The sequence below is a fragment of the Lepisosteus platostomus genome, chromosome 9, assembly GCF_059453375.1.
Source record: "Lepisosteus platostomus isolate fLepPlt1 chromosome 9, fLepPlt1.hap1, whole genome shotgun sequence".
In the NCBI taxonomy this organism is placed as follows: domain Eukaryota; kingdom Metazoa; phylum Chordata; class Actinopteri; order Semionotiformes; family Lepisosteidae; genus Lepisosteus; species Lepisosteus platostomus.
The window spans coordinates 43,276,511-43,302,400 of record NC_142619.1 but is presented as its reverse complement, the minus strand read 5'-3'; the positions used below and the strand labels follow the sequence as shown (position 1 = coordinate 43,302,400).

The 25,890-nt window shown below is 34.1% G+C and overlaps 1 protein-coding gene across 13 annotated transcripts in view; it reads left to right on the top strand.

Moving 5' to 3' along the window:
• Positions 1-25,890, top strand: part of cadps2 (Ca++-dependent secretion activator 2) — a 295,984-nt gene that overhangs the window by 158,981 nt on the left and 111,113 nt on the right. For all 13 annotated transcript variants that reach the window (XM_088645120.1, XM_088645117.1, XM_088645119.1 and 10 more), the window contains exons 9-11: positions 15,404-15,470; positions 15,777-15,885; positions 19,737-19,946. In XM_088645120.1, coding sequence (XP_088501246.1) covers positions 15,404-15,470; positions 15,777-15,885; positions 19,737-19,946 — 386 coding nt within the window. The remainder of the gene's footprint in view (positions 1-15,403; positions 15,471-15,776; positions 15,886-19,736; positions 19,947-25,890) is intronic.

The following is a 25,890-nucleotide window of genomic DNA, read 5'->3' as shown; positions in this document are numbered from 1 at the left end:
AATACATTCTTAATGGAGTTTATACAAATTAGGGTTAATGAAGTGTTTGATGGATTGACTGGGTGACTGACTGACCAACCTAATTGACTAATTGACTAATACTGAAGCTTTAAGACTAAAATAGATCTATAATATTGCTATTTTGGGTTTGTCAATTTTTTAAAAATGCAAAAAGTAAGCATTTTCTTAGCTACATGTAAGTCAAAGCCTTGAACACCTGGAATGGTCTCTGAGGAAGTGGGAAAATGCTGATAAGTAGAGTTGTTAATGTCAAGGAAAACATTAATTGTGTGACAGTTTCCATTTGACATAATGTATTAGTTCAAGCTAAGCAGTTTTACCTCATTAAGCAGAAGTAGGAAATAATTAAGCAGTAGTCAAAGTTCATTTTTACTTTTTAAATCTTGTTTGATTTACAGCTCTAACATGGTAATCTTCAAAACTACAGGCTTTAGAAATATATAAGACTGAATGGCTTACTTTGGCTAAAGTACATAAAATAATGTAGTGCTCTGCCCTTCCAAATCAATATTTTTGGACCAAATTGCACCTTAAAAAACTTTCTCAATATATACTTTTTGTTAGATGAAGGAACTGTGCTTTCAGGGGTTTGATAAAACTACAGCAGGTCTCAGGTATGTCAGTCTCGTATGATTCTGAAGTAACTTTGATGTACATTTAAGCTGAGGATCAGAACATATATAAGAAGGTATGTTGGCTCCCTCTATCTGCCAGAATCAAGAAATTCAGTTCAAGAATGTTTGCAGCAAACTACTGCTACTGTAGCTTGAGCTACTAATTGTGAAGCTATAGGATAATATATTAATAATATTTGGACCTTCATTTCAGAAACATGAGTTTAAACAAATCCTGTCTTATATTAAGTTATCAGAACAGGTATTCACTTTCATCAAGTGATTTTATAGTAAGAACTTTAATTGAACACAAAGGAACTGCTTTCACAGAATTCAAAGTTGTCTTCTCAGTGTGTCATTATGTAATTTATTCTGTTTTTTTTTGCCTTGAAGCATAGGATTCTTTCTTTTTAAACTCATGATCTCATAACATCATTAGAAATGTTCGACCAACTCAGAACCATTCAACCACCCTGCAACTCACAACTGGCAACCCACTGAAGCTAAGCAGGTGTGAGCCTGGTCAGTACCTGGATGGGAGACCTCCTGGGAAAAAGGTTGCTGCTGGAAGAGGTGTTAGTGGGGCCAGCAGGGGGCGCTCACCCTGCGGTCCATGTGGGTCCTAATGCCCCAGTATAGTGACGGGGACACTATACTGTAAACAGGCGCCGTCCTTCGGATGAGACGTAAAACCGAGGTCCTGACTCTCTGTGGTCATTAAAAATCCCAGGGCGCTTCTCGAAAAGAGTAGGGGTGTAACCCCGGTGTCCTGGCCAAATTTCCAATTGGCCCTTACTAATCATGGCCTCCTAATAATCCCCCTCTATGAATTGGCTACATTACTCTGCTCTCCTCCCCACTGATAGCTGATGTGTGGTGAGCGTTCTGGCGCACTATGGCTGCCGTCGCATCATCCAGGTGGATGCTGCACATTGGTGGTGGTGGAGGGGAGTCCCCATTACCTGTAAAGCGCTTTGAGTGGAGTGTCCAGAAAAGCGCTATATAAGTGTAAGCAATTATTATTATTATTAATAATATAAACAGGTAAATGTAACAACATAAAGTGCCTTGCAAAAGTATTCTGGCCCTTGCACAGTTTTCACATTTTGTTGCGTTAACGTTTGCAACACTTCAGGTACTGTAGTAATTAATATTGGTTATATCCACAATCTACTCCCCACATTCAAAGCAAAAAAATAATAATAAAGCAGTATATAGATAATTAATATGAACCAAACTTCTGATGTCATGATTGCTTAAGTAACCAAATCCTTTACTGTGGTAAATTAATCTATGTGCACAAATTAATCCTAAAGAGCCACACAACTATATGAGTCACCCTTGCCTGTGTGAAATATAGCCGATTTCAGTAGAAAAACACAAATTCCTCAGTCAAATTGTGAATTTTGAAGAAAGATTCAACCATGAAGACCAAAGAGCTTTAAAAATACACCCCACTCAGGAATACAAATGTATTGAAGGTAAAGATCATGAGAAGGGTATAAAAACATTTTGAAGACCATTTATATCTCTTTGAGCAAGGTGAAGCAGATAATTAAGAAGAGGAAGACACTTAGACACTATCTAGAACAGGCTGTCCCTCCAAACTGAGAAAGGAGGAAACTGGTTACGGTTGACATGCCTACAATAAACAGATTGTATATTGAATTGAGCATGCATATTGAAAGCAGGTTCTGCAGTTAGGCTCAATCTTTACATCAGAAAAAAACCCATTAACTTACAATGTTTTTTTTTTAGAACAGTTTTTCATTCTTTGTGTTCTAAGCAGAGGTGAAAGAACATGGTAAAATGTTGTTCTGAAGGAATGATTTCAGTTTGTTTGTGACTCAGAGGTCAGCTTCTACAAGTTTTGTTGAGATCTCAAGTTACTGTACCACCATTCTCCACATATTTTCACTGGTACTTATGAAACAACACAATATAATTAGTGTGCAGTAACATTTTCTTCTAACATTTGCATTAACAATAGCTTTGGATTTGACCTTGTTCAGTTTTCATTAAGGGACTCTGGTTACTCGGGAGATAGAAAAATATTCACATTAAATTTATCTTTCTCTGTCAAGATCTCATTTCAGGTACTCTTTCTATGAAATTGTTCTTTCTTAGTTCATTCCTCTCTCTCTTCATTTTCCAGCTGTGGCCTCTGGCCTGTGCTCTGAATAAAATTAGCATCCTCTTAATAATTCCTTCCATAATGTTCAGACTGCTTTCATAGATTTTAGTCTTCTCTCTTGGTTCATATGGTTTTAAACCCCAGGTACTGCATTCACCATTTGCTTGAATTAGTGGTCTTGTTGCTCTGCGTCAGTTGTTATTTTATTTGTCTGTAGTCGGTGTGTTAGAATATCTTTTTTCCTCAAAGCATTTTCTTAAGCACCTAAAACGTAAAACAAAATCAGTAAAAAATAGAATGCTACTACTTAAGAGTGTGTGAATACATTTTGATGTTTAATTTCCCATTCATAGTACTTTTGTTCTTTTGAAATGGCAGCACCCGTTGCTTAGGACAAAGATGCTCAAAAGAGTACAACTGGTCTTCGAGCAAGACTATATCAAAGGCTTTAAAAAAGTTATTTATTGGCTTATTTCATGTATATAATGTCATTTTCAGCTTTATCACTTTCTTCTTTTTAAACTTGCTAGCAGTGGTAAGGAAATGGTAGTGGTGAATTTAAAAAAAAGTATGTAGTGTTACCAGCAGGTGGCACCACAACCCAGTTAGTTCACTGAGAAATATGGTACTGTTGCTACAGGTAATGATTTACTTATTGACAAAGTCACCATGATTCTGGCTTTTCTATCTGTAGGATAGAAGGAAAATTCTATCATAATTTTAAAAACTATTTTTTATCAAATAGTGTATATGAGTGTTTAGGACGGCATATATATACTATATAATAAAACACAATATTAAGGCAATAATGGTTTGTTTTTGTACTTGTTTATGTACAGTATCACAGTGATACAATAAAATTCATCTGGGATCATTAGTTTCATTTTTTTTCTCTAGGATCATATTTTATGATAAACTTTACAAAATACAGAAACTCTCATCAAGTCGTGCATAAGAGTATAATCTAGCAGATCTTGTAGAATTTTGGAAAAAGAATTGGATTGGATTGACACAGCAAAGTATGCAAAATGATAGAAAATTAAAATATTTTCTAAAATGACTGGAAGGAATGGAACCAAGTTTCATTTAATGGCATTTTATAGAAACAGTAACAGTAATTGATTTGAGATTTTTTGCTCGGTGGCCCGAAGTCCAAATCCAAACTGGGGGTGCTATCTGTGTGGAGTTAATACAGTATGTCTTCACCAGTTTCCTCCTACAGTCCAAAAACATGCGATACTGTAGGTTGGTTGGCTTCTGTAAAAAAAAGTGGCCTTGGCATGGGTGTATGCATGTTTGTGTCTGTGTGTGCCCTGCAGTGTCCTGGCATCCTGTCTAGGGTGTATCCTGCCTTGCGTAATTTTCTTGCTGAATTATGATCTGGCTTCCCTTGTGACTCTGTACTGGGTGAAGAAAATGAGTGGATGGTGCAAAAAAACAACATAAAACTGTTTTACAACTTATTTCGCAATTAAATGAAGAGCCTTGAAGTGACATAAACTAATACTGTTCGGAAATTTGTTCCATCAATGGGGGACTTTGTTCTGTTCAAGTTAAAATTGTGAACCATTACCATGTTACAAATTGTTATTAACTAAAGATTAAATGTAGTGTTGGATGTAAAAATGATCTAGACAAATCCTATTGATTTTACTTACAAATACTGAACTCTGCATCCTTATTAACTTTATTATTTGAATGTACTGTTGATCAGTTTAATATTTTGAAAAGTAATGAACTTATAAATGACAAATATAATGTTCAGTTTGGAATATTTTGGAGAAAAATATTAAGATTCTTAACAGACATAGATCTGATATCAGAAATATAATTTGTTGTAATTATAATCCATGATTAAAATAAGAGGACAATACTTTTAATGAGCTGGTGAGTCAATTATTTATTCAAATTGTGATTCAGATATGGGCCTGAAATACACATTTCATTTTTTTTCTTCTCTCTCTATCTGTTGTTCATATGAAATCCTTAGCTAAATGTTTTTGCAAAAAGATTAACACAAACATTATGTGTATGGGTCCAAGTCACTAAAACCAATTGTATTTCATGAGACAAGTTGTTTACGGTACATATCCAGAAAGGTTGTATGTTCAAATTAATCACAAAAGGATTTAACTTCTTGTTAATCATTTTGTTTAGTACTCCATTGCTGGAAGATTAAAAATGGATATTGCCTCAAAATAATCCTAATCTTATATAAATGAATTAGGTGGTATTTTATAATTAATTCTTATACTGTATTTTGACGTTTTCTGACAGCTGTTCAACACTGTTCCATATGAGTAGGATTGCACAGAGGACCTTCTTCTACTTTGTCTTGATAGGATATAAACATCTTGTCATTACAGCCCTGCTTCCCACACATGTTGATTTCCAAAGGACAGATAGGTTAAAATATATTTATAAAGGATAAACTTGTTTTTTCTTATTTTCTGGTGGCAAGATAGAAAAAACGGATACATACTCTTTGACATTATAAGATTTCTTTTTCTGAAGCAAGATTGTTGGACACTAACGGGTAGAATTTGCAACTTATGTTTGAATAATGGTTTGTGTTGAATGGTATTTGCTGAGTTCAAGAGGTTGTTTCTTATCGCTCCTCTTTCTAATTAACGAAGAGTCCTAACATTGACTGTGAATCCTGATGATCTCAAGTGGGGCTTTAATTGCAGAGACGCACTGCTAATTTTAATTACATTCTCTTCTGACCTCTTGAGTGACTGAACCAGAATATTGTTAGGGGTCCACACCAAGATGGATCTCCTTTTCAGTGCTAATTGAAGCTTTCTGTCAGCAGGGTTCAACACATAATGTTGCTTAAGTCTATTAAGAACTATTTTTACATTCTTTCTATTACTTCATTACAAAATGTCACTTTAATTTTCTTGGTCATGTGTTGATAATATAATCATTGCTGCAGCTGAACTCTGCAATTGCAATTGCTAACTGTGAAAACATAAAGATTTTAATAAATATGCTATTATTTTTTAAATCCAGCAATTAGAAGTTGTAAAAGGTTTGAAGGTCATTCTGTAAATCTCAATATTTATTGATAAAATGTTTGTATTTCTGAAAAACAAAATATATTTGTAGTTAAGTATACATACAGTAACTAATGAAATCTACTGAAACATTTACAATACCATATTTGTGTTGAAGGCAATTATTCTCAATGCATTGAAGACAATGCCTAAAAATAATAAAAAAAACTACAGTCAATCCACTTGTGTAGTTTGGATTAAATGTTTTTTGATATACTGTAACCTAATAGCACCTCTGTGTCTCATAGCGATGAGTTAGCTACTTGCAGTTTATTTTGTTACTAAATACACATGATCCACAATTCATATCTTGGTAAGTTGCAATTTTAACAGAGTTCTATCAGAGTAATTTGAAATTAGTAAAATAACACATCAAATGAATTAATTTTTGGGGGACCTTTCTTTGTTTGCTTTGTTTCATATATTAAGTGTAAAAAAATATAATAAAATAAAGCATTACAAAATTTGATATTTTTATTATTTTGTTAAATATAATTAGTATTGTTATCTGTATTTGTGCTTTTTTTCACAATTGTCATTTTGAATCTGTTTGGAATTTTCCACTCTGATTATTTTAATACACACCTGAGAGTTTGCTTAACTGGTTTCTGTGGGAGCTCAGAAACTCATGTACCCTTCCCAGATTTTAAGGTTGAGTGCTTCTGTTAAAACGGCCATCTGTTGATCTTGCTTAGGAAGCAAAAGCACTTTGTGATTGATTGAATGCCTTTTCAACTACTTTTGCTGCATCTAAAAGGATGACAATCTGTCACGACTAGATTCTGATGAAGAATACGAGAGAGATTAATAAAAGAAAAGAAGAAAATCACTGGGACTCTGATAAAGACAAAGGTTTTAATAACATGACAGAAGTTTAATTGTAGTTATTCTCTGCCACTGTTTTCCCTGCAGTCTGCTAAACATTCTGTTAATTCTTAATTCCTGGAAATTCATACTTGCTTTTTCTTTCTAATTCTGTAGACTCAACTAAGTAAGAGGCATATGCAAGCTGAAAGGCTTAATTCATGGCATGCTTGTCGAACAGTTATATCCTCTTTTTATTCTAATGTGCTGTGTGAATTGCAGTGGTTTTGCTATAATTAATCAGAACTGCTGTCCAAACAGGTAATTAATAATACTTTAATTTATAATAAAAATAAAGGTATGCATCAAATAAACTCATAGACCCTGAATGTTATAGTCCAGGTATGGTCATGTAACATCTAAAAATGGGAATAAAAGTTTAATGGGTTAAAAAATCAATTCCCTTGGACTTCACAGCATCTGCACATGTAAATTAATAATTGCTTGATTTGATGTTGAAACACAATATGGATGACATAAAAATCTGAAATGAAAGAAAAATTAGAGTTAATGTCACAGATGTCCATCTTTTTCATGTTTGGAATGCAACTGAAAATGTCAGTAGTGTCTGTTATTGGGATCTTCAAGGACTGAGAATCAATCGCAATATTAGTCATTGTAGTACCTTCCAGTGTAATCTATGCATTTATATTTTAAAAAGTTGGGATTCTGTCTCTCATCATGTATTAAATGCATTATATCAGTTTTGTCTGAAGCCGCAAGCTGGGTATGATCATCAAACGTTAATGATGCTTTGGTCTGAAATTCCAGAAACTGTCACTCAAAGCATGAAATAAACAAATGAGTGACTGTTTTTAATCTTTCTGACTTACTCTTAAAGGTGCTGAAAGGTTGAAATTAAGAGGTTTTATCACATAGATAATGAATAATTCCATTAACACTGCTTTTCATTCCAAAGGATCCTAACAGATTTAAATATAGGAGGATAACCACTTCACCCACCCCTGAAGCGAGGCACACACTTGAATGATGTGCAGTATCCATTAGTTGCTACTACACAGCAGATCAGGTAGAGAAATGTGAAATTGCTTCACAAATTGAATTAAGAGGGAATTGTAGGAAGGCCAGATTGTGCAACCCCAGAGTACAATTTAGCACTAGACACCATAGTTAACACTCCTACTCTTAGGAACAGTGCCGTGGGATCTTTAATGACCTAGTAGGACCGTGGTTAATATCTCATAAACACTGTAGGACTGTGCCTTCTACAACACAGTGTCCTGTTCACCTGTTCACTATCCTGATTCATTGATTTTAGAAATTGTGTCACCTTCTGATCTACCAGCAGCACTCTGTTATTTTCCATTGAGGTCTTCCACCTCAGTATCAAACAAGCCCTGTCTTTCTTAGTTTTTGATGTGATTAGCTCTGATGTGATCAACTGAGAAGGTGGGAATTCATACATACCCTCTAATTTATGTATACTGTATGACTAATAGTAGTCTATATCTTATTTACTATCCCTGTAAATGAAACAAAGCTATTTTGCACATTTAGTGATGATTTCACCATCCTTTTCCTTTAAAGTAGGCAGGGTATAGGCTACAACAACATGTCTATTTGTATAAAACATGCAAGTTGTATAAAATTGTGTTTTCTATTCGCTGGAAGTAGAATCTGACTTATTTAAAAATATTTGTGTTTACATTTTGTTATAAAATATCTTGTTTTGACTCAGTTTGTCACATTTCACTTCCCAAGAAGGAAAAGATTTTTGCACAACAAATTAGACAGTGGTCCTATGACTATTAAAATAGATTTGCTTTTTTTCAGGAACTTAGTTTGTTGTCTGATAAGTTTTAAACTTTGTTTTGTTCTTTTTTTATTTAGTTGTGCACAGTGGTTACGTACCTGAATTCGTAAGTAGGGGGTTGTGGGTTCAGGTCCCAGCTATGGACTTACCGTTGTACCTTGAGTGGGGTACATTACCCAGATTATTCCAGTCCCCCCCACTGTATAAATGGGAAGTAGCACTGTTGGAGGATTACCCTGGTGATAAACTAGAGACCAGTCCAGGGGGAAGTCATGTGCTCTCTAAACGCTTCACACCTAGAAACCAGGATAAGCTCTATCCTGATGATCCATTGTGTCCATTTTGAATGGAATTTCCAACTGTAACTAGTATTACAAAAAAACAGAGCATGCAGTCAGATAGATTTACAGACAACTTTCTAATAGTTTGGTCAAGCTTTCTAAATGTTTAGAAAAACATAACCTTTGACCCTCAGGGATTTCAAAGAGATGTTTTAGGTTTTTTTGAGAACCTTTCAAAACCTTTCAACCCATTAATTGATTAAGAGGAATTTGAGTCAGTTAAGGAAACTTTGTCATCTTTTTTCTTCCTATAATGTACAATGTTTTGTCACAACCACCATGTATCTGGATTAGAATCTCTAATTAGGATCAGAGGATTCCTCTTTACCTTTATTTAGTAGTGGTAAAGTAGTGTCCTACTGTATACATTTTATAGAAAATAATTTTCATGCAACAGCGTGAAAGAGAGGGCTTCCTATCCATCAGGATTACATTATAAGAATTGGGAGAAATACTGCATTAAAAGACTGAAACAGATGCAATTAAGTGTTGGTAGATGTAAAGTAATAATAAGGATTTGACTAATGATTTCATTCTTCTAATATCAGGGTATGGAGCCGAGAAGGTTGCATTGTCAACTTTTACTGCCTGTAAAAAAGTTATTGAGCGTTATTAAGTTTATATTTTCATATACTCTTTGTCATCTTGATCTCAGAGTATCAAAAAAATATTTCAAATGACTGGTACATACTGGATCTGGTTCTAAAACAAATTACTTGATTTCTTTATTTAAGAATTGTTCTATATTTTCTTGTAAGAGATGCTGCAGTGTTTGAGATTAGTCTTCAGATGTATGTTTACTGAATCTTTATAATCGCCAAGTGACTAGAGTTCTTCTTGTTTTATTTGTGCTACACATTATAATACATTCAATCCAAACCTTTCTCATCCAACATCTGGTAACGCTATGCACATGAAGGAATTACTGGTACTGCATTCCCTGTGATCAAGCTTAAGATGTCCTTGTAGTTTAGCATGAGTTGCCAGAACTAAAAGGCAACTGAAGACTGGAATAAGTGAAAACATACTATCCATAGAATGGACACGAATTCTCCTTTTACAAGATATTATAAATACAAATATCACACTGTTGCTATGCTTTATGGGTATTGAACACATTTGCTTACCACATAGTGGTAATATTGATCTGTTGTTACTCAAAAGGGAAGCATGTTAAATGCGTTATCGAATAGTGTTTCCTGGTGTCTTAAATGATGAATTAGACTTATGACCTTTTCTGCTCTAATGTTATTTTAGAGAGTCCTTTTCCATGTACATATTCTTGGAATGGATGTGAATACTAGTAATTCTTCAATTAGAATTTTTTACAGTGGTATTTTCTCATTGCATGATTATTAACATAAATTATTTATTATTATTAACAATTGTTTTCTTTATTGTGTTTCATTTTAAATACTTCCCTGGACAAACAACATTAAATCTTAAATGTCTGGTGTGATTAGTCTAGGAGTCAATTGATCAGCCTATTTAATATATTTTGTGTAGAATTCGGAGGGCTGTACTATTTTAAAGTAGATGAATGATGATTGAATCTTATTAAGCTAATTAAGTCAAATTAGGCCTATATATTTGTATAATGTTTTAATAAACATTCATACCTGTAACAGCTGAATACAATTTGTATCTGATTATAATTAAAGTGAAAAATGTGATTTATTATGTGGGAATTATGTCTTTATTGACTATTTGATTAATTGTAATTGTAATAGGTTCTCTTGTTAAACCACTGACAACATATACTGTACATGTTCAATGATAATATCTGTGTGCTGAAACAACTTTAAAAATACATCAGAAAGTTTTTTTTTTATTGTTTAATTAAGTGCATGCTACTCATTTGTAGTAAATTAGCAAATTACAGGCCACCATTTTTTTTCGATGTAATGATTTTTTTTTTTGCCGGGATTTAATCCCCTAAACTTAATCAAAAATACATGCTCATCAAATTACAAACAAGGTGTTCATGGTAGATTTCCATTGGCACAAGAAGCATCTGGCAAAGATGGGTTTAAAATAGTGACAGTCAGGTATCTCCAAGCTTTTGTTTAAACCAGACCTCCATGTATTAAGACAAAACAAATATTTTTTGCAGTGGTTATATACTGTACAAATATTCCCTGTACTTCAGAAGATTGTGAATGAATCATTAGCAATGGACTATTTTCTGTAGAAGATCTAAATCTGTTATTTAAGTGTCAAAGATTTTTTCTTTATTCGGGAATCATAAATTTATAATCAATGCTTTTCTTTGTGTGGTATGCAGAATTACCATTACTTTATAGGCAAATATACAATATTAGAGTATAACTGATTAAAATGCATCAGGATAATGGAAACTGAATATCATACTGAAATGGACCAATTCTTCAGTACGCCAGTAGCAGGATACATTATGTGTAAGGATAATTTTCCACAGATCTATCTTTTTTGCAAGATGGTTTTCTGTAGGTTCAGACATTTTCAAAATTCCAATGATTTTTTTCAAACAATCCTAAATTCTAAAAAATGCTAAAACAAAATCTTGCTTCATCTTTGGGCTAGTACACCATTGTTGTATATTATCAATGTCCTGTTTATACAAAGGCAAGAATACTGTGATCTACCTGTTCCTTTCCCTAGCCAACAGTTCAGAACCACATATTGTTGTTTCCTTTGGGTTTTCACAGAATACACTGATATAATTATTATGCCTTGAAACATTCGGAAAGGCACTTTTATCAGTTTCTTATAAATCTTTATGAATATGTTCTATGTTATATATTAAGCACTCTTTTTGCATGAAGTTATATATTTCCATCATTCAAAGTTGTTTTTAAGAGAAAAGTGACTGCTTAAAGACTCACAATCCTGTCTGTATGTACTGTATTTACAAGTTCTCTCGAATTGCGATATTTTTTATGATTTAAGCAAATATCCACAAGAGGGCACTGTTGATGTTTTTGAAATAAATGACGAGTGCCGCAAGTCTTTTAGAAGCTTATGTTACCCTTTGTGTTTCTTTATCTAATGATACAGTCAACGGCATAAAATTAAATAAGTGATCAAATTAAGATGAACGTATGTTTTGAATTTGTGGTTTTTTTACAAAACTATATACATAATATAATTTTGCAGGGTGATTTTAAATTACTTTATAATTTCGATAAGTAAATTTAAGTTTCCAATAATTTTGAGATAACAATTTCTTTGTCATCTAGGTATTCAGGTTATTTCAAGATCTCCACATCTTGACTACAAAAAAGGAAGTAATTTTCATTTATGAAATGAAAATTATTGTGTTATAGATTCCGAGGAACCTAAAATTGAATACCTTCTTTCAAAATGAGAGACATTTCGTATTATTTAATATTTTATATTATATACATTCATATAATATATATGTTACAAGTGAATTTATTGTTAATTTCAGTGGCATTTGTTGTTTTTTAAAGAAAATTTGAAAATATACAAATATCTTCAATAAACTAGAAAAAACAAATATAATTGTAAAGTGTTTCTTATGGGTTTTCTAGTTTTCTGTATTCATTTTAAGTATTCATATATTAGATTTAATCTTTTTACATATATATGTTGATTTACCTGTTCATAGGTTACCTGGCTTTGAATAAATAGTATTGCCTCACGCTATAAATATTTTCTCTCTTGAACTACCCAGAATTATTCATTTAAAAAAATGCAGTAAGAAACACTACAGAGCTATTTCTCATGTCTAATCCAGGGGATTTCTTTTTATTTTATGTCATATTCCAACTGATATGATCATACTTATACTGAATGCAACATGACATACTCTACTCAGAAATATTAAAATGTTTGCATTACTTTTTTGTGATCAGGTTGTAAAGCACACGATTTTATTTATGCTGTGGTAATAACATTTATCACATTGCTCAGTGAAGAGTAGTATATGTTATACTATGCTATATTATAGCATACAGCATTTTAGTATGACCACATTTGATATTAACAGTATTCTTTGCTTCTTTCAAACCTCAAGTTAAATCAGTCTAAAGTATATTAAGATTTTTTATGCACTTTAAATTATATCTCCTGTTTTTCCTATTATTTTATTCCTCCGTTAAATGTATTCAGGAATTAGGAGTACTTGTCTTTCTGTACATGAAGATCGTGCTAAAAGAGCAAGTTGGGTCTAGTTGAAAGGAGTGAATGTTTATACATCTTGTTTGTAGTCTTTCTTAAGCTTGCATTAGAATGTTCTTTCAGTTTTGTGATCCAATAGAAAACTATTTTTTAAGTTAATTAAGGAATTTCAGTAATTTATAATCACCAGATTTGTAAAATGATGTTTTCTGGTTTGTGTTCCAATATATTTATATTTTTACTAAATGCAGGTAATCCAGATCTTAAATTTGTGAAGAATGACAGCTCATATAATGAGAGCACAGACTAATAAAGTACTGTATATATTAAAAACTCATTATTTTTCTTTAGATAATTTATGATGAGACACTGCATTTAGGTTGGTGATCTATCTGTTAAACATTGTTAATTATAAAAATCAAAAGCAGTTTGTCATCCTTTGCGATTAAAGTTTTAATTACAACTGTCACTAAGTAAAAAGAATCAACTATATTTTGTGTCAACTAGCAATTTTCCTCTTCTCTGTAGTTTACACCTCAGCGATATCCACGATTGTTTTGTATAGGCTTAGTGGAGGTGATGTGAAATGTAAAAATTTTAAGATTTTTTGAACACATACAGTATGAATCAAACTAAAGGACAGAATTAGAAAGCTTCATTGTCCCACTGAAGAAAAACCTCTTTTGAGTCAATGTGAATATAGCTAATGCATTTTTATTTTGTTTGGAATGTTTCCATTTATTGAAGGTTGTCTCGTTATTTATTTATGTTCTTCTTAAAAAGAAAAATAAAATATAATTTTTCTTTCAGCAATGGGAGTTTTTGATGGCCTCCATCATACTGTTGTGTTGATTTGGTGGTCTTATCTTTTAAACGAAGACAAAAATGGCTTAATCTTGTGGATATTGAATGCAAGAAGGAATGTAGTCTGCAGAGGACTTCTATTATGCAGTGAGCACAGAATGTGCAGTGATGACTGCAAGTGCCTGTGGGCATTCTGTCTTATTGGTTCTCACATATAGTGCTGTGATGCCCACAGATAGCCTGTATTGTTGTCAGTTAAATGGGATCATGAGTGTCTGAAAGGTGTTTGAGAATGAACTGAAAATCATTTTCACAAGTGGATGATTACTTCTGCCACATGTTAACCGAACACGATCAGAATGGCCCAGATTTCTTAGACTGCATTAATTGCTCTTTCAACCTTGGCTGGGAGTTTTTCTTCAAGGGACCCCTTTCCAACTATAAAGAGTCTCACTATATATTGATTTTTTTCCCCCATATATTTTCCCATTGTTTGATTTGCAAGAATGGATGATTGATTATTCGAGCCTCAGATTTCTTCTATCACCTGATTTGGAAGATGGATTAAACTAAAAAGGAACTTTTGTGAGGGGTCTTTTTTTTCTTCTAACATAAGTAATAGTTTTAACAAAAACAATTCAATTCTGTATCTTTCAGCTGTTCATTTAGTAGAATCCAGGTAAATGTGGAATTAATCTATGAGCTTTTAGCTTCTTAATGTGTATTAATATGTTTGCAACGTAATATTTACTTTTATATTTGAACCTTATAACTGCAGCATAAGGTAAAATGGGTACTGTGCTTACTAAATATTGTCACTGGGTTTCATTTTTGATGATTTCCCAGACAAAACCTTATTTTTACATTAATCAATTTTTTATGTAATTTGGTAAGACGTTAAACATGGTTTTCATTCTATCCTTGTTTTTTTAAATCCCAGAAAACAAAGACATCAGTTACATAGCTATCAAAATCTGGTCATGTACTCCACTATTTATTTCACTAGTACATGCATTTTACTGTGTACACAACCTGTTAACCAGGGAGGCATTAATCTCTTGGAAATCTCACCTAATTTGGGTGAGCACTAGGGAAAGGATTTCAACAGTTGGATTAGTTTACTGTGTTTATAGTGGTTTGTAAATCCTTAGGACATAAGGCTCTTCACTGTGTTAAATCCTGGCTTCTTTTATATGGTACTAATTTCTTTGTTACTTAATCCTATGTAACACCAGAAGCTTGCCGAGTTAAACAGTTTGTCTTTAAAGAGAGAGCCACAGTTAAACTTTTGTCCGGATTGTGGTCCTTCTCTCCACTCTATTATTAGAGTAGGAAATCAACATTAAACTAATTTTATATATATCACTTTATTCCTGTTACAGTGTTCAGTGATTATCTCATATATAAACACTCGATACCTTTGTATTTTAACTAAGCTCAGATTCTCAGTTTATATACTGTATATCAAAGCATAAGTAATTTAGTTACTGGATACACACCAGAAAAAGAAAATTATTTTAACCTAAAACATTAAATAAGAGTTATTTAATATATACAGGATGTTTTGGCTTTATTTTTGGACATACTCAATCACACATTCTTGTACCAAACAAGGTATTTTATTTTTCAGCAAAAGTATTAATTTTCCTTTCTCTTTTTTTAAAAACAAGGTATCTGTATGCCCTTGGGCAGAAGGTCTGGAAACGCTGGAAAAGGAGGTATTTTGTACTTGTCCAGGTAAGCAGGAGACTTAAGTTATTTTTTCTTCTTAATAAATGTGTTTATTTTTCCTGACCATGAAATGAAGACATTTATTCTAAGAATAGACATGTTTTGAAACAGTGCTGTGCCAGGAGTATTAGGATTTGGGTTGTATTTTATTTTTGTTGTGAACACTCAAGTTAAATTATTCATCCTGGCACTTTATCTTTTTCAGAGACCTTTTAAATTTATTTTTCAATAGTGCATGTATTTGGTAATGAAATAGAAGATAACCACATGTGTTAGTATTATTTAAGCTGCAGTTTTCCTTGTCTGTTTCAGGTTAGCCAGTACACTTTTGCCATGTGCAGTTACAGAGAGAAGAAATCGGAACCTCAGGAATTAATGCAACTTGAAGGATATACTGTTGACTATACTGACCCTCAGCCAGGTCATTGATTTTTTTTTGGCATTTAACTTTTCAGTTACACCCAGTTACTTTTTCAGTTACTTGGTATTTTTCAGATGTCTTCTAGGTGATTAGCCTTCTGCATGTCAACACAATCTATTTATTAATCCACCTTTCAATGGTTATATAAATTATTCTAGTCTTAGTTCCATAGCCAGATGTTGAAATTCATTTACTTACCTGGAATTAGATTATTTTTCTATATTATTTCTCTTTGTATTATCTTTTACAAACAAATCTTTCACATGTTTGCATGCATGTGAGTTAATAACATTGCCAAGCAAGCAGTCTTTCAATATTTACTGTATATACCTTTTAAGTCACACATAACCCTATGTAAACTCAATTCCAGAAAACACGAGGGTCACATTTATTTACCCCTCTAAGTATTCCCTTCAATAAAATCCAACAAAAACAAATCTACAATAACATTATGTACTTTGGAGATGTAGTAGAAGCCTTTGGAACTATTCAGAGGCCTGTGAAAGTTCCCAGAGGTAAAAAAGGAAGACACTCAGTAGTAGAACACAACATCATAGTTAAGGTAAGACAGCTCTGAGAAATGGGCACCAACCTCAGTAAAATAATCCACTAATCTACCATTTTGCACTGTAGTGTCCATTTTCTAAAAAAGCTAAGGCTGCTGGTATAGTAATATCCCTGCTTGGAAGAGAGCACAAGTACTGTATATCTTGCCACCACAGACTCTGAGACAAATGATCTGGGAAACAAACAGAAATGCAGAGGCAACAGCTAGAGATCACTAAAATGTTGAACACTTCTAAAATTTCTGAAATTTAAAACTTCTGAAATTTGTCTGCACCAATATGACATTCATTGTCAGGTTCCAAGGAAGCAGCTTTCTATGTGGGCAAACCACAAAAAGAGGTGGCTCACATTTGCCAAACACATTTGCCAAACATTTGTAACCAGGAGAATAATGGGAAACCTCTCAACATGAAAGGAAAGTGGCCGATTTATTAAATGAGTATTTTGCTCAGGTGTTCATGAAGGAAGTCAACATATCTTGGGTGTCCAAATGGTATCTTGCCAATTGTACTCATAAGCTGTTGCTGCACCTCTCCAGTAGTCACACAAGACAGGGGTAGTACAGATGGACTTGAGAATTGCTAATGTATTGCTAATCTACAAAAAGTGTATAAAACTGAAACAATTATAGACAAATATGACTCACTTATATGACATAAGATTTCATGAACAAAATTAGACATATGGAATATAACAAAATGGAAATAGGATCCTCGGAGGCAGTCAACATGGGTTTAGAAAAGGTATGTCTAGCTTAATCTGTTAATTCTTAGAACGAGAACAACAATAATGGACACACAAAGAGTATACAATATGATGTATTTATATTTTCAAAAGGCTTTTAATGAAGCTCCTCAAAGGATTAATTCTCAAATTACAGGCTGTTCATTTTGGGGTAAATATGTGTTTGGATTGAGAATTGGTTAATAGATAAGGATGAGGAGAAGGCTCAAACTGAGGTGATATACAGTAAATAGTGGATTACCACAAGAAACTGTACTAGGACCACTGTTCTTCTTAATTTATATAAATCATCTAGATTGTGGTATAGTTAATAAATTCTAATAAAATCTAGTTTGCAGACAATACGACAATAGGGTGATTTACAAACACTGTAGAAGCTGAAAGGAAATTTAAAAGATTTGGATAAAAGACTACACATACTGTACAACTAGCAGGTGACATTTAATGTGGAGATGTGCAGATTATTACATGCAGGGAGCAAAGAAATATGTACTTTTAAATATAAAATCAGAAATGCAGAGCTTGAAGAGAGTCATTATGACAAAGTTTTATGTTAGCACATCATTTCGATCTTCCCCAGAATATGGGGAAGCAATAAAAAGGCAACAATGTTACAATACCTACTGTATAGTTAAAACAACATAACTTAACAAAGGATGTTATGTAAAAGTTGTGTAATGCATTAGTAAAACCTCATTCAGAATATTGTGTATAATTATGATGTTTATAAAAGACGGCTATCCTGGAATCCATCCAGAGCATTCCGGGGCATAAAAGGAATGTTATACATTAGAAGGATTAAAGAATAGATCTTTTTTTTTAGTTTTGATCAGAGAAGACTACTAGGAGACCTCATCCTAGTATTCAAATTCCTCAAACAGATTACAAAATCAACTCGGAATAAAGAGTGAGATTAAAACCAGAAAAAAGAAATGTAAACTATGTGGAAGTGTATTAAAGATGTATACAGTAGGCATATTTTCCTCAAAGGGTTGTTGTACCATGTTGTACAAGCAGTTAACCCTGTTTCTTCAATAAACACCAGGACGAGATCCTTGGATCAATAAACTACTACCTCCTTTAAGAACTTGCTCTCATTTGTAATCTTACTTATGTTCTGATGTACATCAGAATGACCATTGGAACCATGTCTTATGGACAGGATGAAATGAGAATTAGTTTTCAGATATGCTCATCAGTGTTATGTTTGGTATCAAAAATGTAAAATGCATTTTGAGAATACACTCAATTTACATTTCATATGAAATATGTCTGGGGGGGTTATTATGTTTTAGTTTCTGAAAAGTCCTTGTTAGTTTAGAGGAAATCACGAAATCCAACATGTACCAGAACATTTTGGACAAATAGATATTCCAGCAAAGTCAATGATCCAAAGCACATATCCAGATCAATAAAGAAGTTAATAGCATATCAAATAAATATTCTTTATTGTTCATCAGGAATCTACAGACTTCATTCAAACAGAGAAAGACAGTTCACTAAGGAAAATCAAAGGGTCTAAAGGACATAGAGAAATTCTGCCTGGAGCAATGGTCAAAAATCCTTCTTTAGACATATTAGAACCCCACAGCACACTACAGGATGCGTCTTGTCAATTTAATTTACAAAATACTAACTACAGGGGTGAAACTAAATGTGATTTTTGTGTTTTCTGGACTTCGATTACTTATGACAAAGATGATTTTTCTGTGCAATGCTCTTTAATAGATTATTGAATTACATTTTTTGATTTTTAAGCAAAACTTTGTCCAATCTTTAAGTCTTTGTATTTTAAGATAAGAGATAAGATCAATTTATTGGTCATATATAATTTCTTGTGTTAAGAATTTGTCTTTTCACATACCCCAACGTGAGACACCCAGACAGGGGGAGAAGCTTGGGGTCAGAGTGGAGGGCAAGCCATTTGTAAAGCACCCCTGGAGCAGTTGGGGTTAAAGGCCTTGCTCAAGGGCCCAACAGAGTAGGATTCCTCTGTCAGCTGCAGGATACGAACTGGCAACCTTCCAGCCACAGATGCAGATGCTTAGCCAGAGCCACCACCCCACCCCGCCCCATATAATAAATTATTATAGATTTTTCCTATTTCTTCTTGCATATGAATAAATCTGAAGGACAGTGTCTGTATATATATAAAATAATTGCCTAATAACCTAGCTCTGTACTTCATGTATTCTTGTATGATCCACAAATTCTGGAGTGATTTCAGAAACACTTTATCACCTGCTTCCCATGCTTGTATAAGTGTAATAATCAATGGAGTGAGATGAAATAGAATTAAAGGATTCAAACAGAAGCTTCTGTCAGATAATGAATGAATGATTACATTTAAATATCCAGAAAAACAGAAACATACACTCCAGCTGAGCCCTTCTACAGCCTTTACTTTTCTAAAATTAGTTACTAAGTACAAATCCAACTTTATTATGGAGGAATAACACATTTTTCTAAGCACGAAGACTTGCTGTATGTGTCTCTTCTTTATTTTTTACAGAAAGAATGTTTGCTTTTTCTGTTAACAGGTCTTACTGGTGGAAGAGCTTTTTTCAATGCAGTGAAAGAAGGTGACATGGTGGTTTTTGCCAGTGATGATGACCAAGACAGAGTCCTTTGGGTCCAGGCAATGTATCGAGCTACAGGCCAGTCGTACAAACCAGTCCCTCCGACACAGGCTCAGAGACAGAACTGCAAAGGTGGAAATCTACCAGTGGATGCACCTGTATCACTGCTAAGTATGCATTTACCTCAAATGGGTTTGTTGCCTACTTTTATTATTTGATTTGATTTCATGGAAGATGTTCTATATTTTGGGGGGTGGCACGGTGGCAGAGTGGTTAGCACTGCTGCATTGTAGGGCTGGGGCCTTGGGTTCAGTTCCTGCGGTGCAATCTGCGTGGAGTTTGTATGTCCGGCCTGTGTTCGCGTCGGTTTCCATGAACAGACCAAAGACATACTGGTCTTGTCCAGGGTATATCCTGCCTTGTGGCTGTTGAGGCTCTGGTGTACCCTTTGACCCTGTACTGGATAAAGCAAAGAGAAAATAGATGGATGTTTATTTGTTTTGAATTTACAATCTATTAGTTGTTTTACTTTTCCTAATAAGAAACTAACATTTCATTTATTTATAAATGGTACTATTTTAATAGATAAAAAATAATTTCATAGGCCTTCTAGTTTGTACTTTCGCAATTACATTTTTTGACAGAATATTTCAATCACTTTTTCCACCCAAGTTAATGTAAATTATTTTTATTGCTGAGATATCATGAAAAATTAGAAATAAGTTGAAAAATTAGCACAACGGGATTACAGGTTCACAATCTCAAATCCAGGTGTCCCTAACTTTGAAATTGTCCAAAATTCTGACATCTTTAAGAACATTCAGTTTGAAATAATGTGAACTGTAATCTTTATTTTACTGTTCAATCAAGTGTTAATAATTTTATAATTTGTTAATAGTGCAATAGTAGCTAATACAGTGTTAATATATTAAGACAATAGTGTTACAAATTACAGGGGGTTACGAAACTGGTGAAACTCAGGAATTGTCCGAGTGGTTTAGTCAAGCCCCGACTTGTAAGTGATTTTTATACCCGGGTGGCTGGTACAGGGGCACATGAATTCTTTATTCTCTGGTACAGCTTTGTTGAGAGGAGTAATAATCCAGGCACACTTGGCTAAAGCAAATATTTATTACAATAAATTACATAAGACACAAAACATATAACACACCAAGTTACATTATATTATTAAAAATGGGGCTGGACAGATATTTTAAAACAATGACACAACACACAACAACACATGTTACTTTATATACAGTATTTACAGACAAGGCGTTTCAGAGCCCTAACGTTCTGGTCACCCAGAAATCCCCAGACTGCTACTAAGCACTAAACTCTTAATGTGCCTACAGAGGCCACATAAGAGATGAGCTGCCTTCTGACTAAGTAAAAAAGTAGCCTGCAGTTAAATCTCTCTCTCTGCACCCTAGATGCCACAGAATAAATGGGATCCTATATCCCTATTCATATAAATACACCCTAAGCAGGAAAGACTTTTCTAACTGAGTTACCAGGAAACCCAAGTTCCCTAAAAACACAGAATACCATGCTCTCTCTAACAAGGTTCAAATACTTGACTCCAGTCAGGTTTTGTTTGGATGATCATGAAGTACAGTAATAGCTCTCGTCTGGCGTAAGCTTGTAGTCCCAACTGCTCCGGACTCCTCTCTCCTCTCCTTGCTCTCCTTGCTTCTTTCTCCTGCTTCTCTTCTCTACCCTGTGCTCTTAAGGTGAACCTATACTGTGTCTTTCTGCCCTGCTCCTTTGCAATCATTAATCCACAATTTGCCTAGGCATACCAAGATAAACTTTACTATTGTTTCTGCTCAAGGGATCCCACCAGACCTCAGAAAACATCCCCTCTGCTTAGTTAGAAGTGTTTACTCTTCTCAGTGTCACAAACATTATCTAAAAGCTAAGAGACTCGTCTCAAGTCACCCAAAGCTGTGACAATAGTTTATGTAGAACAATATTTAACATTTTGAAATTGTAAATCAAATGACAATTCTAAAACAATTGTAAGTCAGCTTAGACGAAGACATCAACAAAGTCATCCCAGCCACCCAACACGGATTCCCCCAGCACTGTTTTCACATAATGCATAAAAAAGCGACCTGAAAGTGGAAGTTTCACTACAGTGCGGTTGACCCCTGAAATGGCTTTTAAAAATCTAGTTGTATTTCTCATGTCTTTTCTCTCCATTCCAGGCAGCATTGCGACACTCCTTGCATCCCAATCCACACTGTTAACTGTTAATTGTTTGTTGTTTTTACGATTTGTTGCGTGTCATTCCTGTATTTTGTCTGCTAAATGTGAAAGTATTAAATAGTTATGATATTGAAAGTTAATAAATAGGAAAGCGATGACTTCAATGGAGAAAATTACAATTTTAGATAGACTGCAGACTAGGTCATCTGCAGTTTTCTCGAAGTCACTGAGCAGATAAATGAGTAAGTGATGATTAAATGACTGAGTGCGTTTATTACTGATTTATCTTTGCAATTAAGTAACCGATATACTCTTATATCCTCATATTCATATTCCTCATATTCATTTATTTTTATTGAACTTTTTAATGCCATTATATTAACAATGTAAAAAAATGCCAGATTTATAGTGCTAACAGGGAATTTTTCACAACCTCATTCCTCTATCCCCAATTTTCCCATAAGATATTAGTTTCTTCCAGCACAGTTGGAGGGGAGACATACTGTAATTTCAAAATCAGACAAAACTACAGTATAATTTGCTTCCTGCTGCTCAGTTAACCAAAGACAAGTCAAGTGATCTATGTTACTGCTATTCACTGCACTGTGACTGAATTCACAGTAATATCTAAGCAACCTACAGATACAGTCACCTCCTACAGTGGTAAGAGGAATCATAATGCATTATCCATTCTAAAGAAAGTGGAATCTTTGCAAAAACTAGAAAGAAATGTTGCATAAACTCAACAACTATAGGGGGTTAGCATCTATATACAGCATTAAGAAACAGTAGGAACAAATTCTATTTTTGTTTGCAAATAGCAACATGCAATAAACAATTGTCAATTTTTTTTTTCAGGTAATATACTGTACATTATTTGATATTCTTTATTTTATGCATATATATTGTTGTATAAGACAAATTAGTTCTGGACCCTGAGATGAATTTTAGACAACTGAGTTTATTGCATGCAAGGAACAATAAGATGAAAGAATTGTTCAGAGATATAGGTACAGTACAAAGATCCAGTTTATATAGCAAACTTCAGCCGTTTCTGACGCAAATTGTTACTATGGTAATGGTGGGAGGTCACCTGTGTTCGGACATTCTCCAGATCTTGAACACTTTGAATGGCTGGTCTCCTCTTCCCATGGTTAGGGAGTCTCTAGCTCACACTTGGAATTTCTTATCAGTTCACTCCTGTCCCTGCCATAACTCAAAAGTGCTTAAGCATGGAATGTATTGTACCAAAAGAAGTCTTTGTGCAGAAAGAAATCAGTTAACCCCTTTTGCACATCTTACCTGTATATCTTTCTTCAGTATTTATAAAATAGATATTTTTTTCTGGCATCTGGCGTGATTTCTAAATTAAACATTACTGTTAGCTGAAAATTACACAGACAAATGCATGTTAAAACATTATTGCTCCAAATTTAAAAAATATTTTTCTAATGAAATTGGCAAAGAACAAATTTGGTCATTGATAAAACATTCTCATGATTTCCTTTTGAGTACAAATCAGGCATATTTAGGATTGAACTAATGTATCTACAAGTACTCATTACTGCTAATACAGAAAATGGTCGGGAATTTCTCATCTACCATGATGTTACAATATGTTACAATTCTGTGCATGTTGTGAAACAAACCACTGTTTTTATCTGACAAAGCCTGCCTTTATCTCAAAAATAAATAGAGAACAATGTCATAGATTAGGTAGCTCAACCAGCCTTGGTATGAGGATTATAAAGACAAGTGGTAAATTATGGCTGTGGCATGTACTATATCAGATAATTTCTCCAGCAAAGAATTCTCATGCAATCAGCAGATATTTTAGTTAATATAGCAGTATTGTAAAATTGTAATTTTTTCATTTAGTGGAGTTGTGTTACAAATAAGAACCTCACTAGCAGAATAAAATCCAGGCTCTATTTGGTAGAATAACTGAAAAAATATTTGGGGCTGGGATTACAATGTCTTTAAAATTTGACTTTCTCTTGATACCTATTTCCGACACCAATTTGCACTGTGAAATCAATTTATGCAGTGAAATTAGTATCACATACTCAGACCAGGAAAGGCTATACTGATCCAAATTGTCATACTTGTAGTCAAACTCAAAGAAACATGAACAGCAGATACACAGTGAAAAGGACAGTAAAAACAGAACAGATGCTCTAATTTTGGAGAAACATACAGAAATCTTTGATGTGTCATAGGGGAGCAGAAAGGCTATCATTGCAGCACTTTACACATTATTTTCTATGAAAACCTGCAGATGAGCAGCCTTATGATCAGGCAGCTCTGTCAAAAAGCTTCTCCTCACCACTGCCTTCAGTGGTGCAAAGATCATCCAAGTTGTTACTTTGATTTGGTGAATAGTGTGAAACAGTTACACTACATGTTTCAATCAGATGGTAGAATATGACTGTGGACTCACAAAGTGCGATGATGAAATGTGTGGTATTATCAGGTGTTTGTGTTTTTGATCATGTGTTAGTTTATTACATAGTTTTAATGGAATTTAGTGTCTGCTGGATATTCATTACAGTACGCATTTGCTTTGAGAAAGTACACTCATTTTATTTGTATGCATTTTAAATCTAAATCTACTTTGAACAAACTGCAGTATGTCTAAAATTCAGCAGCCAGAATCCTGACCAGGTCTAGTCCAAATGATCACATTACTCCTATCCTGGAGTCCTTGCGCTGGCTTCTGGTCAAATTCCGTGTAGACCTTAAAATCCTCATGCTCACCTATAAGGCTCTGCGTGGCTTGGCACCTCAGTACCTGTCTGAAATATTATCACCCTACTCCCCACCTCACAACCTTCGCTCTTCTAATTCTGGTCTCCTTACTGTCCCCCAAGCATGTATACATTGTATGGGTGACAGGCCCTTCTCCTGTTATGCCCCCAAGCTCTGGAACTCTCTCCCCAAGGATATCACCTTCTCTGAACTCCTTCAAATCCAGACTCATAACCCTCTTCTTTAGAAAAGCCTTTCCTTAACTGGTTCCATTCTTCACCCCTCTGCTTTTCTTAGTACCACAATCCACAGTCTTGTGATTGTGAGAGAGACAGGGCAGTAGGCAAAGGTAAAGTAGCGGGAGAACAAAGGTTGCGAGGGAGAAGAAGTGAGAGGCGGGAGCAGGGGACAGAAAGAGACTTCTCTTTCTCTTCGCTACTTTACCTTTGCCTAGTGCCCTCTCTCTCACACCTGAAGAAGGCTCCACGGCCGAAACGTTGTGTTCTCTTTCTTCTTTTTTTCAGCATGGAATAAACCTATTACTTGTTCCTTTGCAGCCTACGCATGCTGATGCAGCTACCCACCTAAACTTCTACTGGATTATAGATGTGAAACTATTAGAAAGAACTTCAACTGAGCCCAAAAAATGTAAACATTTTGATTGATTCCTGGGTCTATACGTTTCAACATTTTAAAATGTTTTTCATTCTCATTCAAGAAAAGTATTTTACGATCCAGGACCTTCAGTTCTTGTTTTTTCTGTTAAGCACAATCTCTCTCTGTCAAACAAAAAGAATAAGTGAATTGGAAGCACTTGCTGTTGATGATCCTTTTTTTTAGTTTGCCAAGGACATACAGTTGTCGAGACTGCATCCTCCATTTTACTGAAGGCTATACCTTTTCAATCATAGTGTATTAAACTTTTAATTATCACAGCTTTTGAATGAACCAACATCTGGAACTGTAATGGTATTCATGTATTCAAGTCTGAGTCTTGGGTTTCCCTTTGTCTTTTTGTTTTCATTAAAATTGAGCTCTTCCTTAATTAAGCATATTGAACCTTTAATTGATTTTGGTTTGGTTTCAGGTCTTAAACTAGGATCAGGTAAGAAATTGGCATTAACCCTGTGCCATTTGTTAGGTGTCAGAACATTTT